Source organism: Caretta caretta, chromosome 7, assembly GCF_965140235.1.
Source record: "Caretta caretta isolate rCarCar2 chromosome 7, rCarCar1.hap1, whole genome shotgun sequence".
Classification (NCBI taxonomy): domain Eukaryota; kingdom Metazoa; phylum Chordata; order Testudines; family Cheloniidae; genus Caretta; species Caretta caretta.
This window is the reverse complement of record NC_134212.1, coordinates 107809262-107827838: the sequence shown is the minus strand read 5'-3', so window position 1 is coordinate 107827838 and position 18577 is coordinate 107809262. Positions and strand designations below refer to the sequence as shown.

Genomic DNA, 18577 nt, shown 5'->3' with positions numbered 1-18577 from the left:
GTCTTCAGAGAGTTCTCCCCCCCCATCATCCATTCTCGGACGATAGCCTGTTGACTGGCCTGCAAAGTGCTTGCTGATGCTGTGTGGAGAACTGGCTGGCCACATGGTGCTGCCTCTCCTTGTTTCCAGCCGCTAAATTGCATTTGAAGACAGCTACAGATACATTCAGTACTTTCCTAGTGTCCTTTGTCTATGTAAGCCATTGCTGTATCATTGCCAGTGCTGGGGTTATAGAAGGGAACAGCACTGGAACAGCAGAAATTCTGGGAGTAATTCTGAGACCCAAACACTCCAGAACTCCACTGGGTTGTGCTGGCAACCAAGGTTATCCCACCTTCTCTCTACAGCTAGATTCCCACGCTCCCCTATTAAATGAGGTACACAAGATGCCCCAATGTGGGTGAGTCAACAAGAGCTGGCTCCCCTCTGTGATGCTCATGAGTGGGAGTGGAGGCAGGTCCACAAGACACACTACACTAAGATGTGTTCCATGTGATGAAAAACCTTGAGAACCCCTATTTTAAAGATTTGGGTCCAGATTATGCCACCTTGCTGACACTGAGTAGTGCCTTAATCCTCAAGGACAAAAAAGGCAAAATACAAGCAAAAGCTCCAGAATCTTGCCCTTCATTTGCAGGCTTTTGCAATGATATTCTGGAGATCTCTCTAGCGTTAAGATTTCGCAGTCTTCAGACCGAACAGTGAAGCACTTGCGGCCTCTCTGATAAATTCCTACCTACCTATGCTCTGCTGTCACAAGCAGTTTGCCGAGGACACACCCTGCTTGCTAGAGTGAACACAGATAGAAATCCCTTTGAAGTCCCAGGGAGGTTAAAACCATCTGAAATGAATTTCTACAGAAAAGTAATGTACAGCATGTTTGGGTGCGGGTAGCGGCAGGGCAGAGAGTGGGGAGGGAAGATGCTGGTGGTTTAAATTAGATATGAGAGACGCACTTGCCTTTTTGGGGCCCAAGACAGTCCAAGGTCGTCAAGTATAATTAACTGCCGTGCAAATCGTAACATTTGACTGGTTCACCCACAGATCTCAAGGGCCGAGTTGTGTAGTAAATAATGGCAGTCACTTATGTGTTCGAAGGGGGAGGGGTCATAGTAGAGTTGTGTGAGAGAAAAACTAGGCCAGCTGTACCAAAAATCTAGATAATTTAATTCTAACTCTTTCTAGAAATGGTATTTTTTATTGCCTCATCACTGTAGTATCTGAGCAACCAACAATCTTTAAAACTCTCCCTGTTAGGTAGGGAAGTGCGGTTACCTCAGTGTACAGGTGGGGAACTGAAGCACTCAGGGTATGTCCACACAGGGATAAAAGACCTGTGGCTAATCAAAGTCAGCTGACTCAGGCTAACAGGGCTCAGGCTGAAAAATTGCTGTGTACAGTTCAGGCTCAGGCTCAGGCTCAAGCCTGAGCTCTGAGACCCTTCAAGGACTGTAGCGTACCTACCCCTGCACAGATTCTCCAATGAGCTAAGGGTCTAATCCTACCAATATTTAAGCATGTGACTAAGGTTATTCCTGTGTGTTTTTCTTTGCAGGATCCAGACTTTAGTTAGTTCTTCCCTGCTGAATCCTCCCTCCCCCCCCCAATAAACATTAAGAAGGGAACAGGAAAAAATACTTTAAAGAATTTCCTTTTTAAAAAATTCAGGACATACCACTATTTATAGAGCACTCCCATAGATGTTGTTGGTTTGGTTTGGTTTTTAATTAGTCAATTTCAAAGCATTCAAATCGGTATTGTTCCTGTAAGGGAAGATTTATGCTTGTAAGGCAAAGTCAGCTATCAATATATGACACAGAACTGTCATTTTTTATATGTAAAAAGTTACAGTGCTGACCTACAAGAAAAAGTAATGAGGAAACTGCAGTGCTCAAGAATGGTTGTACGGTTTGTGAACAGAAATGGAAGAGACGACTCACTTTGCAAACTCCTTTTGCAGTGAGTACAAGCTTGAAAAATGGAGGAGGGAAAGCAGGTATAAGAACAACAAAATAAAGGCTTGTTTTATTAAATAATTTAGTGGGTATACTCAGTGAAGCACGTTAGCAAAAAGTAACTTTGAAAATGGCCTATACTTGTATAAGACAAATATAATAATATCTGCTCGAGAAAAAAAATTGCTGTACATTCCTAAATGTACATTTTGAGATTCCTCATGTTCCTCAGTGCCCATCTGCTCCAATCGCTATCCTCCAAGGATTCCCTGCTCAATATGTAGCTCTTTCCTGAGACCTGACTAACAATGCCATCCTGGGCATCCATATCAAATGTGCTTTGCTGACAAAGTAAAAAGATGCCTTGTTCCAGTTGCCAACTTGGTACGTCAACCTGTGATCAGCGTCAAGGCTTTCTGGCTTGCACATCCTCAAGAAAGATTCTTCTCTCACACCTGTGCAACTCATTCCTTTGGGAGGTAGAGGTAAAGCTGGACAAAAAAATTTCCCTCAAAAATTTTTCAGCAGAAAATGGCCTCTCTTTCCCAAAATGATTATTTTTTTGTAGAAAATTTTAATTTATTTCAAACTTTGTCAGTTTTTGAAAGCCTGTTGAATTCTTCAGTTATTATGATGACTTCATAATATATGGTGCATTTCTGAGGTTCTTCTGTATGCAGTGAAGAACAATCCAGCATTGGCAGGGTGTGGGATTAGATGACCTTTTAAGACCTTGGCTTTAAGCCTGATTCTAAGTCAGAGAATCATTTTCATATATTCACTACCAGTGTACTAGTTTATCATCTATGAGAACTTGCTTTTGACTTGAACAAACTGACCCTCCCACTCTCCCTCCCCCAAGTTTAAGTCAAAATACTGAAGACAAAATACTTGTTTGACATTTACAGTTAACAAATACCAATGTATCCCTAGAATATGTTCAATAATATGTCTTAAGCATAGCAAGAGTAAGTCTGACTAGTCTAGTTAAAGGAGGAAAGTGTTTAAGGATTACTCAGTCCCAGCTGGGAGAAGAAATAAATTTAAGAGTCTGCATCCTGGGAAATGCAAGAACCACCATATAGATTTCCAGAAAGCAATTTCTTATCTGCCAGCTATTTCCAGAGTATTAAAACATGGATCAGTCATTTACAACCCAATTATGTGGGACAATTCACAACTCATGTATACATTCACTCACTGCTGTCATTAATAACAGAGAAAAGGAACCCATTTTAAATAGCATTTTCTTTTTTCATGTTTTTCCTATAGGAAAACCAAAAATATAGACCAAGGCTCATTAAGGTGGCAATCACCACTAGAAGAGGAAAACCAACAGAAGTAAGAGTGATTATATCAAAAGTTAATATAATAGCTAGATTTCTATAATGCCAAAGAGTGAGTCACGATTTTCAGTCAACAATCTATAGAATGATGCTTTTAGACATTTTCAATCCTGCTCAGAGCTACCCTAACCCATCTTTAAGCTGTTTGCACCTCCAGTAGGCCATTCTGGTAGCTAGTGATTACCAGAGAATGGGGCGGTAAGCGGTGGAGGAGCTCCTGAGCCACCTGCGGAATTCCCCCATGCTAAGGGAAATCTGTAGGGGCCAGTGAAGCATACATTATAGCAGCCATGGTGGAGGCCAAGATCTAGCCTTAAAAAGAATTGTATATGACACGGCACTACATAGACAGTTGTGGAAATAAAACACTTGTCCCCTAAAGAACCTGCAGTAGCGATCATTAAATCATTTTGCTTTCGTCAAATACTTAAACACATGGACAATTTTTGTCATTTTCACAATAAAACTCCACCTTCCGTAACTGCAAATACTATTTTAAGTGAGCAGAAAGTAAGTGGAATGAAGTTCTGGAATATATTGCACTATACAATTTCATCTATGGTATTCCCTGGCAAACTACCACCTGGCATGATACCATAAAGACACCCAACCTGACATGTAAAAGATGAAACCAAAGGATTGCAAAAAAACTCTGGAAAAACTTGTATTTAATGCCTTCTAAATTGACACAATTTAATTTCACAGCAAGTTTGTTGCGGGAAATGGGTAGGGAAGGAAGATCATCAGAGACAACAATTTGGAAAGTTTATTTTATTTTTCACCCTAAACACTGATTTACACATTTACTACATGTAGGGGGATTTAATTAAACCAAACAATAAGTAAATAAATAAATAAATAAATAAAAATCAAACCACTATGGTAGATGGTATTTCAGTATAATATCTAAAACATACTATTTCATAGGTTTTCATAGGACTAGAAGGGACCTGCACTCAAGGCAGGACTAAGTATTATCTAGACCATCCCTGACAGGTGTTTGTCCAACCTGCTCTTAAAAATCTCCAGCGATGGAGATTCCACAACCTCCCTAGGTAATTTATTGCAATTCTTAACCACCCTGACAGTTAGGAAGTTTTTCCCAATATATAACCTAAACTGCCCTTCCTACAATTTAAGTCCATTGCTTCTTGTCCTATCCTCAGAGGTTAAGGAGAACAATTTTTCTCCCTCCTCCTTGTAACAACCTTTTATGTACTGTTATTATGTCTCCTCTCAGTCTTCTCTTCTCCAGACTAAACAAACCCAATTTTTTCAATCTTCCCTCATAGGTCATGTTTTCTAAACCTTTTATCATTTTTGTTGCTCTTCTCTGGACCCTCTCCAATTTATCCATATCTTTCCTGAAATGTGGCACCAAGAACTGGACACAATACTCCAGCTGAGACCTAATCAGTGCAGAGTAGAGCAGAAGAAAAACTTCTCATGTCTTGCTTACAATACTCCTTCTAATACATCCCAGAATGATATTTGCTTTTTTTGCAACAGTGTTACGCTGTTCACTCATATTTAGCTTGTGATCCACTATGACCCCCAGTTCCCTTTCTGCAGTACTCCTTCCTAGGCAGTCATTTCCCATTTTGTATGGGTGCAACTGATTGTTCCTTCCCTAAGTGTAGTACTTCGCATTTGTCCTTATTGAATTTCATCCTATTTACTTCAGACCATTTCTCCAGTTTATCCAGATCATTTTGAATTTTCATCTTATCCTCCAAAGCACTCGCAATCCCTCCCAGCTTGGTATCATCCACAAACTTTATAAGTGTACTCTCTATGCCATTATCTAAACCGTTGAAGTCAGAAGGGCCATTTTAATCATCTAATGCGTCCTCCAGCATAACCCGAGCCATAGATTTTCACATTAACTACTTTAGTCAGCCCATAACTTCTGGGTGAGCTAGGAGAGATCTTTTAGAAAGACATCTAGTCTCAATTTAAACTCTTCAAGTGATGGAGAATCCATAACATGGCTAGGAAAATTGTCTCACTGGTTAATTACCCTTACTGTTTAAAATGTGCACCTTATTTTTAGTCTGTACCACAGTTGCCAACTTTCATGCAGTATATAAGCACCCCAACTTTCACAATTAGCCAAAAATCAAGCTAATCCCATTTCAAAACAAGGCCAAAACAAGCCAATCCCTAAGAACTCCAACACTCTGTGTGACTAGATCCCGCCAGAGTGCAGTCTGGGACTGTGGTGGGCCCGCTGTGCACCCCGACTCTCTCCTGCCCTTGCCCCTGCTTGCCGGGAGCTGATTAAAAAAAAAAAAAAGCAGCAACAAGCTACAAGCCAAACAAGCAACAAGCCAAAAACTAGCCAACAAGCAACTCACAAGCCAATTAAGCCAAAAACAAGCCCAATTTCTGCGTCTTTTTCACGGGTTTGGCATGTCTGGTGTGTACTTGGCCTTTGGATCTTGTTATGCCTTAGTTTGTTTGATTAAAGATCCCATTACAATCAGAAATCTCTTCCCTGTGTAGACTCATAGACCATGATCAAATCAACTTTGTCTCAGATAAGTTAAACATACTGAGCTTCTTTAGTTCTCATTGTAAGGTAGGCTTGCAGACTCCAAATCATCCTTGTAGCTCTTTTATGAATCCTTTCCAATTTCTCAATACTCTTTTAAAATGTGGACACCAGAGTTGGACACAGTATTCTAGTAGTGGTCTCACTAAGACTATATAAAGGAGAAATATCTCCTCTCTACTTCTGATTGATATTCCCCTGCTTATACACCCAAGAACTGCATTAGCTCTCTTACCACATCACAATTGCAGCTCCTATTCAGCTGGTTATCTACCACGACTCTACGTCCCAGTCAGTCATTGCTTTCCAAAATACTCATTGCTCACCCTCTACAGATATATAGCTATAATACTTAGCACTTCTGAAGTACTTTTCTTCTTCCGTTACATCATCCAACATCCTTGTGAGGTAGGCTGGTCTTAGTATGTCTACCCTTAAACTGCTGTAAGTGGCAGAGCTGCTGCTGTGCTGCTTCAACACTTCAGTGTAGACGCGCACTACAGCCATGGAGAGGCAGATTAACAGCAGCAATGGGAGAACTCCTCCCGTGAGATGGTAGCCAGGTCAACAGAAAAATTCTTCCATTGACCTAGCACTGTCTACACTGGAGGTTAGGTTGGGTTTTTCCACTCCTAAGAGACATAGCTATGGCGACGTAAGATTCCAGCATAGACCAGCCCTTATTCCTATTTGACAGAGCAGGAAACGGACACTGGGGTTGTGACTTTTCTGAGGCCATGCAGCAAATTGGTGACAGTGTCAGAATTAGAACTCGGTGGTTCCTGGCTCCCAGTACTGTGCTCAAACCAGCCTTTGTTAAAGATCCTTCCATCCAGAACTTGCATTGAAAACCACTGCCACAGCACTAACAAACCCACATCTTCCTTGCATCTTCCACTGTTCAGCAAATACTACAAAGCATAGTATAAATGAAAAAACATCAAATCAAAACACTTAGGCAAAACACAAATGCTGCAAGAGGCTCAGCATAGCATAGCGAGCAGATCGAGGGACGTGATCGTTCCCCTCTATTCGACATTGGTGAGGCCTCATCTGGAGTACTGTGTCCAGTTTTGGGCCCCACACTACAAGAAGGATGTGGATAAATTGGAGAGAGTCCAGCGAAGGGCAACAAAAATGATTAGGGGTCTGGAATACATGACTTATGAGGAGAGGCTGAGGGAACTGGGATTGTTTAGTCTGCAGAAGAGAAGAATGAGGGGGGATTTGATAGCTGCTTTCAACTACCTGAGAGGTGGTTCCAGACTATTCTCAGTGGTAGAAGAGGACAGGACAAGGAGTAATGGTCTCAAGTTGCAGTGGGGGAGGTTTAGGTTGGATATTAGGAAAAACTTTTTCACTCAGAGGGTGGTGAAACACTGGAATGCGTTACCTAGGGAGGTGGTAGAATCGCCTTCCTTAGAAGTTTTTAAGGTCAGGCTTGACAAAGCCCTGGCTGGGGTGATTTAATTGGGGATTGGTCCTGCTTTGAGCAGGGGGTTGGACTAGATGACCTCCTGAGGTCCCTTCCAACCCTGATATTCTATGATTCTATGATTCTATACATGCAAACAGCTGTTTTCACCAGCGTGCGGAATGATGTATTGTACGCAGTTATGAACCTGCAGGAAAATGTGCTGCAAAGATGCTCTTTCCATGACTGTCCATGCATTGCAATTCACAGAGTGTCTCTGGTGTTTGACAAATAAAATTTGAAAATAAACTATACAATACCTGTTTGCTTTTTTCCATTGAGTAGGCAAAGGCTAAATGAATGCAAAACACTAGATCAGGAAATGCCTTGCTTCAATAGGTGTGTCTAGGTGTCCTATACATGTTGCTGCTTGACTGTTCTCCCTTTTTGTGTGGGTGGTTTTCAAAAAGAGGCAGACTTGTAGCTCAGAAATGATATCACAATGCAAAGTTAACTCACTGAGTGCCTTAAGACTGCACACCACCAAGTAATGCTCAGCAAAACAACCCTTTTCATTTCTTTCCTTTTGTATGCCATAGCAATCAAATTTACAACAAAGTTCATTCAGTCATTAACATATGAAAAGCTCTCATTTTTGGGTGAATGGTGAGAAGTGCAAAATATTATTGGGATGGCTTTTGGAAGGGCCGGACCTCTGGGTTTCTCTGCAGAAAGAGGTAGTGAATTTGGAGAGTTAAGTCTCTACTACAACAAGGCATTTGCTTCAATTCTAGCCATCCATGTAGATGTACTGTGCAAAATCCTAATGCAGACAAGGAAAGATGTGATTTGTACACACAGAGCTAATTTCTTTTTGAAGCCATCATAAGCACAAATTGCATCTTTCCTTGTCTGTATTAGTGGTATATACCAATTACACTAAAATGATGGCAGGCTACTGATTGCTGGAACTGGGAATTAGCCCCAGTGTGGCCAGGGTCTTAGTACCTGCATACTTGTGTTTTAAACAAAGGAAAGGAGGACAAGATTGTAAGCACATCTGTTGCCTGGAAGCTGCCTTTCATTTTTATGCTCTGCTCTTTGTTATCAAACAGTATAACACAAACATGTTTTGGGCCTGCCTAAGGCAGCTACAACGTTAAGATTTCCACATTTTCTGGTCGATGTTACTTTAAATGTTAAAAAAGATGGATTTCTTGCCCTGGTGTCACAGAGAGTAAAGACAGCCATTTGTGGGGGAAATGAGACAGAATTCAAGAGACCAAATGGCTGCAGGGATTGGTAGAGATACTAGGTGAGATTATGTGTTGTACCTCTAAGTGGTGCAGCACAGAAGTCACAGCACCTGGGGTGAGGGGTACAAGTGGCTTTGAGCCATCTTTATGCCCTCCTGTTTGTGGGCTTCTCCAGGGGGAGAAGAGGCCTCTGGCATACTTTAGCAGCCTCACAGGGCTACCCTATGGGCCATAGAGCTGCCCGAAATCTCAACAGCACTGTGTATCACTATTTTTAGGTGCTCTCTCAAGCCGAGCTAGCACGTGTATGTCGTACCCACACAGGGAATTACACCTCCCAGCTACTGCATAGACATGCCCCTTTGAATCCAGTCCAGGTCAATAGTCAAACAATGTTACATTCCAGGTCATGCCTACATCATTCAATAAGTTTGCAGTTTCATTGCAGTTTCTAGTGGACAGATATCAACATCATGGGACAGCAAAATTGGTACAAATTGACACCCTTGATGATCCTTTCTCTGGAGAGGCCAGGGAATGACTAGGTATGGAAACTGAACTGCTGCACTCTCCTATATGATGGATCTCCAGTCCCAGGTGAAACACATTGCCGCAGACGTGCAAGGCAATTTAACCTGCAGCTGCCTGTGCTGTACCTGTTCCACAAATAAACAGAGGCTTTTGATTGTCAGACTGCCAATCCAGCCCTTTATACGATCTCTCTCTTCACTATAAATTTGAACGATATATTTAAAGGATTCCACTTTATTTAATAAGCAACGTCTTCAGCAGTCGTGCTTGATTTCTTTAAAATACTGGAACAGTGTAATTCAAAATGAACTTTGATCCAAAACATATATTCCTTTATGACGGCAAAGAGCTTTTTTAATTCTCAGTAGCTGACTGAAAGCACTTTCTTCTGCTGACACTATAGTGTAACTGCCATCCAAGATGCCACCCTATGGTGAGACCGTCATTCTCTTTCATAAAAGAACCAGTAATGTGGCCGTGCTCTACATTAGGTTACTGGGCATATATCCCCTTTTCCAGCACAGCACTTAATTAAGCACATGTGTAACTTTAAACACAGGAGTATTCCATTGGTTGCCACAGCTCACATGGTTTAAATATAAACACAAAGAATGCAGAAACATTTTCAGCTTGTGAGGAAACAACCTACTAAACTTCAGACACTTCAGGATGAAAAGGCCAGGTAAAGAATGTGTCTAGTTCCATAGAGTTCTATAACACAGTTAAAGAAAAGGAAAAGCACCACTTTGAGGAAAGGAGCATTCAGTGAAAAACAAACCCAGGAACCCAAGAACTTAAGGGCGCAGATAAAGACAGAATCCTGATTTAGAGCTCACTCATTTCTGAGAAAATGAATAAATATTCTTGTCCATTATTTCTCCTTATCTGGTAAGATGTTTCTAACAAAACCTGCATATAGAATAAAGGTGTGTGTGATGTTTTTATTGCCACTGTTGTCCATCCAAGATGATGGGTCTGGTTTGAGAGTCACAAAAACATTCTTGCTAAAAACGCTGCCAAAAAACTAAACGAAAACAGCACACCCATTTTGCAGCACTATCCGCGTCTATTTTGTTTTTTTTTTCCCCAGGAGATGTTTATATGGACTAAGATTCATTTAACAAGGCAAAAATTGGAGCTCTCACGTACTACATTATGTCTCTGCAGGTTCTCCTGACGAGGGTTAAATCTTTACATCACTTCTAAGTGAGGCAGCCAAGAAAAAGAAGAAACAAATGCTGCTGCTGCTACTACTGAGCACAGAGGCCTCCCTTTTCAAGAAATGTGATTTATGGAATGAAGTTCCTGGCATGTCTGCCACAGGGTGTCACAATGTGTGTCTAAAATCCAAGGCTGAAATATGATCCCTGTTCCTTCCAAAGCACATTGTGGCTTCTAGCAAGTTCTTTTTTCAAAATTGTAAGCAATCAGTTTCTCAGGAGGCTGTATTTTTTATGTCTGTTGCATTATGAAGGGCGTATTAATCATCCCTTTTATTTTGTCAGTGCTACTCAATGTTTCTGGGGGATTTGGAGGGGTTTCCTTATAATTTCATGAGAGTTTAGTGCTTGTGAAAGCTGCTTTTTTGAAAGCCCCTAGAAACTGTTGTTTTTTCTTTCTTGTTATCCGGAGATCTGATACGACTTGGACCGCAGCAGAGCAAACCTCTCCACATTGCCATACCAACCTCTCTCAACACAGACCGAGACACCTCTCCTTGTAAGAGGGTAGCTAACCCTCCATGTTCAGTCCGTTCTTAGCCTTTCAGCTGCTCACTGTTGTTTACTAGACACTTGCCTACTGAGAACTGGAGTCAGTTCACAAGTCAGACAAGTCAGTTCACATAAGCTACCAAATGACCATCAGGTAGAAACAAATGCAAAGTCATTTCTGACCTTGGGCTGGATCTGAACCGTTCACAGACAGGGCTTTTGTTCTCCAACATCCAATGCTCAGGCCCTCCATTCTCTTTCATTTGGGGCAAATGTTTCTATAATATTCACCTTTTCCTCAATTACATTTCGTATCCACAACATATTTGATCAGTTACAGAATTCTCTCTCCCTCTGCTATGAGCCGTAAAGCACTGATCCTTTCAGGAACTCAGATCTAAGAACCAGTAAAGTTATTCATCACCATTACTATTTTCTTTGTAGAGCAGTAACACTCAGATATCCTCTTCAGGCTCAGGGCTCTATTATGCTTGATTCTGTACAGGCCACAGGAAGACGGTCCTTGCCCTGAAGTGCTTTCATTATTTGTTGGCTATTTATTGTGGACGACATGGCAGCAGAGTATATAAGACTGAAGGCCAAGAGGGGTAGTCGCCTAATGAATTAGTTCAGGGAGGGTGTTGTGGAAGAAAATACAGAGACATTAGTGGGATGTGAATAAAAGTTTTCCTAGTTGCTATGTGCTTTCAGTATATTAGTAACAAAAAGCAGAATACATGAGAGATGGTGCTAAATTATAGCACCAGTATTGCCCTTGGCTGAAAAAGCATTCTAAGGCCACTAATTAATGAACTGGTATAAAAATTGCTAAAAAATGAAATATATACACAATTTTAGACAAACTCAGAAAAAGCTGAACATGTGCTTTCCATTGACTTTAGTGGGTTTTTGAGCAGGCCCCATTTGAACCACAAAGCGTTTTAAAGACTCATGCTATTCATCATTCAGGTCATTCATTTTTTTACAGAAGACAAATGTCTCCCAGGATGATACAGGACACAGTCCAGCCCCCAAGTGAAGTCAAAGGGAGTTTTGCCACTGATTTCACTATGGGTCTGATCCTGTTTGCATTGTGTTGGTTTTTCCCAAACAGCAACTGAAGAGAGATGATTTTCTATTTCTCATAGTTCCCACAAAGGCGAGGCATTTTCCAGACATAGAAAGAAATCCTATGCCATCTCCCCAAATGCCCTAAAGATACTGGAAAAAATACTAAAAAACTGAACACATTTGAAGGGCAAGGACCCATCACTTCTGCTCTTTATTAAAAACTATCTGCCATGTAACATTTCTGTACTGTTGAAATACTGTGGATGAAATCCTGGCTCTGTTGAAGTCAGTAGGAGTTTTGCAATTGACTTCGACAGGACCAAGATTTCACCCCATGTCTTCACTCTTAACCTCATTGGACACTTATGAAAGAGAGTCCTGGCAGTGAATCAGTGCTGTAGGGAAGGTCAGTCTGGCACCTCCATTCCTAGCATTTATCTTCAGTTGTTTGGAAAATTCTGACTCAAAACCAAGCAGACAAGCCATTCTTAAGGAACAGCTATAGATTAACTGCAATACCTTATACACCAGACCCTTGCTAGAACGCGGGATTTGGGATCCATGCGTGGTACCATGTTAACACGGGGACCACGTTATAGCGGGGACCACATTAAAATTAATTCCAATTAAAGTAATTAAATTTGCGATTCATGGCCATGACCGCGTTATATGCGAATTCGCACTATAGAGACGCGCGTTCAAGCGAGGGTTCGGTGTAGTTAGATTGTAAGCTCTTTAGGGCAAGACCTTCTTTTTTTGTTCTGTATTTGTACAGCTCCTAGCACAATGGGGTACTGGTCCATGACCAGGACTATTAGGCGCTACAGGATTACAAATAATAAATAATATCTCGAGAGAACCAGATGGGCTCTGCAAAGCTTCCTGCACTTGAGGAAAATTGAACACAGACTAAAACTTGCAAATTGGAAATGAGTAGATAGTACTGAAATGGAGACTGAAAGTGACATACAAGCCAAAATTTCTAAGCCCTTAGGTGAAGGATTCAGTCATTTAGAAAACCCAGGAAAAGGAATAAAGAAAAGCAAAGGCAAAACAAAGCCAGGAATTCTCTTGAAGTAGCAACTCTAAACATAATTCTGTTTATGGAAGATTGAATCCCCAAATTACCTGGGATGCATATTCCGGATGGTCTGATTTCTCTCCAGACAGTAAACCAATAAATAAATAGTAAAATATTGGTCATCCGTCTGAAGTTCAGGACCAAGAAAAAGTACTGCTGGCAGCATTCACTAAGAATGAGGTATTACACGAAGACCCAAATACTTCCAGCCTCTCTTGGCACTGAGAGAAGAGTGACAGCAGGTACCTTAAAAATACCAGGCAGACTTAACTGTGTGGCCTTAAGTGAAGGAATGCAATCAGGAATTTACAGTGATTGTGCATGGGAGCATTCAGTCCTTTTATTCCATCAAAATTGTGTGGCTATAGAAAGTAGGAATACTTTTGGGATTCCCCAGTCAACTAGGAAACTTAAACTGATAGTTGCTAAACAACAGGAAAATAATTGAGAGTGCTTAAGAACCCTAATTTACTGGGTGTGCTTCAAAAATTCAGATAAATCTTGCTATTTGTGTTCTGAAGTCAGACCAGTTCACTTAAATGTCATATTCAAAATTCAAACTTTAATACAACACTGCGGCCACTTTATAAATGTTCTCTGCTTACCAACTTCTTCCATTGTCCTATGGAAAAGTGTGTTTCAACTCCTTGTTCTTGAACATATACACAGGTGTGACACCATAGATGCAATGGGCCAGATCCTCTGGCAGAGGGCAGCTGCTTTGTCCCACCAGCAAATTCTGATTGTAAAGGCCACTCATCTGCCCCAGAGAGGAATCACGATCACAGAAATGTAGGGCTGAAAGGGACACCAAGAGGTCATTTAGTCTAGGCTGAGGCAGGACCAAGTAAATCTAGACCAGAGGTAGGCAAACTACGGCCCGGGAGTCACATCCAGCCCTTCAGATGTTTTAATCGGGCCCTTGAACTTCGCCGGGGAGCAGGGTCTGAGGCTTGCCTCGCTCTGCACTCCAGTCGGGTATCAGGACCGGGGGCTTGCCCGGCTCCACGCATGCAGTGGCTCCACACGGCTCCCGGAAGCAGCGACATGTCCCCCCTCCGGCTCCTTCATATAGGGGAAGCCAGGGGACTCCGCATGCTGCCATTGCCCCAAGCGCCACCTCCCCAGCTCCCACTGGCCGCAGTTCCTGGCCAATGGGAGCTGCAGGGGCGGCACCTGAGGATGGGGCCATGCATCCATGTATGAGCCGGAGGGGGGACATGGTGTTGCTTCCAGGAGCTGCTTGAAGTAAGCCTGCACCCCTCACCCCTCCCGTGCCCCAACTTGGATCCCTCTCCCACCCTCTGAATCCTTCGATCCCAGCCTGGAGCACCCTTCTGTACCCCAAACCCTTCATCCCCAGCCCCATCCCAGAGCCTGCACCCCCAGCTGGAGCCCTCACACACCCCCAAATCCCAGGCCCCTGCCCCAGCCCGGAGCCCACTCACGCACCTTGAACTCCTCATTTCTGGCCATACCCCAGAGCCTGCACCCCCAGCCGGAGCCCTCACCCCCTCCCACACCCCAATCCCCAATTTTGTGAGCATTCATGGCCTACCATACAATTTCCATACCCTCGGGCCAAAAAGTTTGCCCACCCCGATCTAGACCATTCCTGACAGGTCTGTCCAACCTGTTCTTAAAAATCTCCAATGATGGAGATTCCACCACCTCCCTTGGAAGCTATTCCAGTGCTTAGTTAAAAGGTTTTCCTGCTACCTACCCAAATCTCCTTTGCTGCAGATTAAGCCCATTATTTTTTGTCCTACCTTCAGTGCTAGGGGATCAATTGAACAGATTTCTCTTTATAACAGCCCTTCACACACCTGGGGACTCTTATCCGGTCCCCTGCCAGTCTTCTTTTCTCAAGGCTAAACATGCCAATGTTTTTTATTAAACATTTTCTCATGTTTATTGCTCTCCTCTGGACTCTCTCTAATTGTCCACATCTGTCCTAACATGGGGTGCCCATTACCTGAATACCCAGATGCAAGTTTGATCTTCCAGCCTGGAGCCCTTGAAGGAGCTCTAATTCCACTCCTGCTGTCAGCACAGCAAGGGAAAAGGGTGTGGACAAGACATCCCCTGCCACACCAATCATTGGCTGAGTTTTCAGTCCCTTGTGGCTGTTTGCAGCCAGCGTAAAGTTAGAGAAGGTTGAGGGCGACTTTAAACACAGAATGCGGGTAGAGCTGTAGCAGGACCAGAAGTTGGCAAAGGTGAGCTAGCTTCAGCCATCTTTTGCCACATCTCTCTGCAATTCAGCCATGCCTTAAGATTCAGCCTAATATCTAGTTTGCTCAGCTCTATGCCCTAAACACCTTGCAGCTCATATCAGTCTAGAAAGGAGGATGGGCAGCCATATAGAAAGAGTCTGAGTAGTACTGATGAATGAGCAATAGATAGAGCCATCGAATCACTAACTTACAGAATAACATCCTAGTCACATATTCATCATTTCAGATATTGGGCTGGGTTCTCTCCTACACAAGCCCTGGCCCATAGGTCACTTAGAGCCACTGCCAGACAGCTGTAGCTTCTGCCAGCAGCTCAGAATCCTTAATGGACCCCCGGTGACGAGGATTGCCATGGTGCATGAGAGTTCCAACACACCCTCTCTCTGCCCCAGACGCTGGCAGGCCCCTGTCATAAATATAAAGGGAAGGGTAAACCCCTTTGAAATCCCTCCTGGCCAGGGGAAAGCTCCTCTCACCTGTAAAGGGTTAAGAAGCTAAAGGTAACCTCGCTGGCACCTGACCAAAATGACCAATGAGGAGACAAGATACTTTCAAAACCTGGGAGGAGGGAGAGGAACAAAGGGTTTGAGTCTGTCTGTGTGCTGCTCTTGCCAGAGACAGAACAGGAATGGAGTCTTAGAACTTTTAGTAAGTAATCTAGCTAGGTATGTGTTAGGTTATGATTCCTTTAAATGGCTGAGAAAAGCATTGTGCTGAATAGAATAACTATTTCTGTCTGTGCATCTTTTTTGTAACTTAAGGTTTTGCCTAGAGGGGTTCTCTATGTTTTTGAATCTAATTACCCTGTAAGATATCTACCATCCTGATTTTACAGGGGGGATTTCTTTATTTCTATTTACTTCTATTTTTTATTAAAAGTCTTCTTGTAAAAACTGAATGTTTTTTCATTGTTCTCAGATCCAAGGGTTTGGGTCTGTGGTCACCTATGCAAATTGGTGAGGCTTTTTATCCAACATTTCCCAGGAAAGGGGGGGTGCAAGTGTTGGGAGGATTGTTCATTGTTCTTAAGATCCAAGGGTCGGGGTCTGTAGTCACCTAGGCAAATTGGTGAGGCTTTTTACCAAACCTTGTCCAGGAAGTGGGGTGCAAGGTTTTGGGAAGTATTTTGGGGGGAAAGACGCGTCCAAACAGCTCTTCCCCAGTAACCAGTATTAGTTTGGTGGTGGTAGCGGCCATTCCAAGGATAACGGGTGTAATATTTTGTACCTTGGGGAAGTTTTGACCTAAGCTGGTAAAGATAAGCTTAGGGGGTTTTTTCATGCAGGTCCCCACATCTGTACCCTAGAGTTCAGAGTGGGGGAGGAACCTTGACATGGTGGCACAGTGGTGGGATTAACCTGAAATCATCTGAGATCCAGTTGAGATTTTTTGAACTAGAAATACAGATTTTAAAAAGGAAATTTTTTTTTCTTTGGAAAGAAAGTCCAGAAAGCAGCTTTGAAACTGAAAGCAGCTTGGTTTCTCTCTGCTTTGTGGCCAAGCAGAGACAAAAGGGGATTATCTTGTGAATTGCAGGTTTTTTTGCCTGGAGGCAGGGTACTTAACTCCTGCAGGGAAATTCACAGTCTTCCATCCCAGAGGTTTTTTTTTTTCTTTTCTTCCTAAAAGTAAATAGGGGGTGTGTGTTCTACCCATTTGCTTTTTCTTTGGGCTGGGTAAGCAGGTTTCCAAGTAGTTGGAGGTTTTTTGCTTTAATTTGGGCCCAGAGCAGAGACAAGGGAATTGTCTTTTTCTGTAGGCTGACAATCACTATCAGAGAATAGGTATTCTATTGCAGCACAGCAAAATTTTACAGCCAAGTTTTGTTTGTTTATTTCTAAACCTCAGGTGTAAAGTTAGTTAAAAACAGAGAGGTTAGAATGACCAAATCCTCAGCTCAACTACAGCTGGAATTAGCCAAATTTCAGGCTGAGGAAAGACAAAGGGAACATGAAAGACAGATAGAACTCATGCGGCTGGAGAAGGAGGTACAGGAGGCTGCCCACAAGAGGGAAATGGAGGCAAGGAAGCATGTGGAGGAGGAGAAGGAAAAAGAGAGGAAGCATGTGGAGGAGGAGAAGGAAAAAGAGAGGAAGCATGTGGAGGAGGAGAAGGAAAAAGAGAGGAAGCATGTGGAGGAGGTGGAGAGGATAAATGCCCAGCAGAATATACCAACAAACCCTAGCAATCCTTCTCCAGGTACCACTTCCCATCCCAGAAAGTTCCCCACCTACAAGGCAGGTGATGATACTGAGGCCTTCTTAGAAAACTTCGAAAGGGCCTGCCTTGGGTACAACATCTCTACTGACCAATACATGGTAGAGCTGAGGCCGCAGCTCAGTGGACCCTTAGCTGAGGTGGCAGCTGAAATGCCTAAAGAACACATGAACAAGTATGAACTGTTTAAATCCAAGGCGAGAGTCAGAATGGGGATAACACCCGAGCAGTCTCGTCGGAGGTTCAGAGCCGTAAGGTGGAAACCAGACATGTCATTTACCCGACATGCCTACCACATTGTGAAACATTGGGATGCCTGGATATCAGGAGCAAGTGTTGAATCTCCAGTAAATTTGCCCTTCCTAATGCAAATGGAACAATTCTTAGAGGGTGTTCCTGAGGAAATAGAAAGATACATCCTAGACGGGAAGCCCAAAACTGTAATCGAGGCAGAAGAGATTGGAGCCAGATGGGTGGAGGTGGCAGAGAAGAAGAAAACTGGTCGCAGTTGGAGTGGAGACCAGAAGGGACCACCCCAGACCACACCCTATTACCGGGGGCCGCCCAAAGCCCCACCTACCTCCCAAAGAACCCTCCAGACCCCTTATCGTCCCACCACCCCGTTCTCCAGCAACCCTCCTCGCCCCAGTGACCCGTCAGCTGGACGATGTTTTAAATGTAACGAGCTGGGGCATGTAAAGGCCAACTGCCCCAAGAACCCCAACAGATTACAGTTCATTGCACCGGAATCACACCAGAGGTCCACAGGCCCAGATACCTCCCAGATACCCTTGGAGCGGAGGGAAACTGTGAGTGTGGGCGGGAAGAAGGTCACCGCGTGGAGGGACACCGGAGCACAAGTGTCAGCTATCCATGCTTCCTTAGTGGACCCCAATTTAATCAACCCAGAGATCCAAGTGACGATTCAACCCTTCAAGTCCAACTCTTTCAATTTGCCTACAGCCAAGTTGCCTGTCCAGTACAAGGGCTGGTCAGGAATGTGGACTTTTGCAGTCTATGATGATTATCCCATCCCCATGCTCTTGGGGGAAGACTTGGCCAATCATGTGAAGCAGGCCAAGAGGGTGGGAATGGTCACCCGCAGCCAGGCTAAACAAGCCGTGAGGCCTAGCTCTGTTCCGGAAACTTCTATCAGGACCCAGTCAGAGGTGATGGACCTGGACCCCAGGCCAATGTCTGCAA

The 18577-nt window shown here is 43.3% G+C and overlaps 1 protein-coding gene across 8 annotated transcripts in view; it reads right to left on the bottom strand.

Moving 5' to 3' along the window:
• The window catches only part of FGFR2 (fibroblast growth factor receptor 2), a 123328-nt gene extending 109775 nt beyond the window's left edge, over nucleotides 1-13553 (bottom strand). For all 8 annotated transcript variants that reach the window (XM_075131047.1, XM_075131048.1, XM_075131045.1 and 5 more), the window contains exon 1: nucleotides 13526-13553. In XM_075131047.1, coding sequence (XP_074987148.1) covers nucleotides 13526-13538 — 13 coding nt within the window. In that variant the 5' untranslated portion in view covers nucleotides 13539-13553. The remainder of the gene's footprint in view (nucleotides 1-13525) is intronic.
• Nucleotides 13554-18577: the final 5024 nt, after the last annotated feature.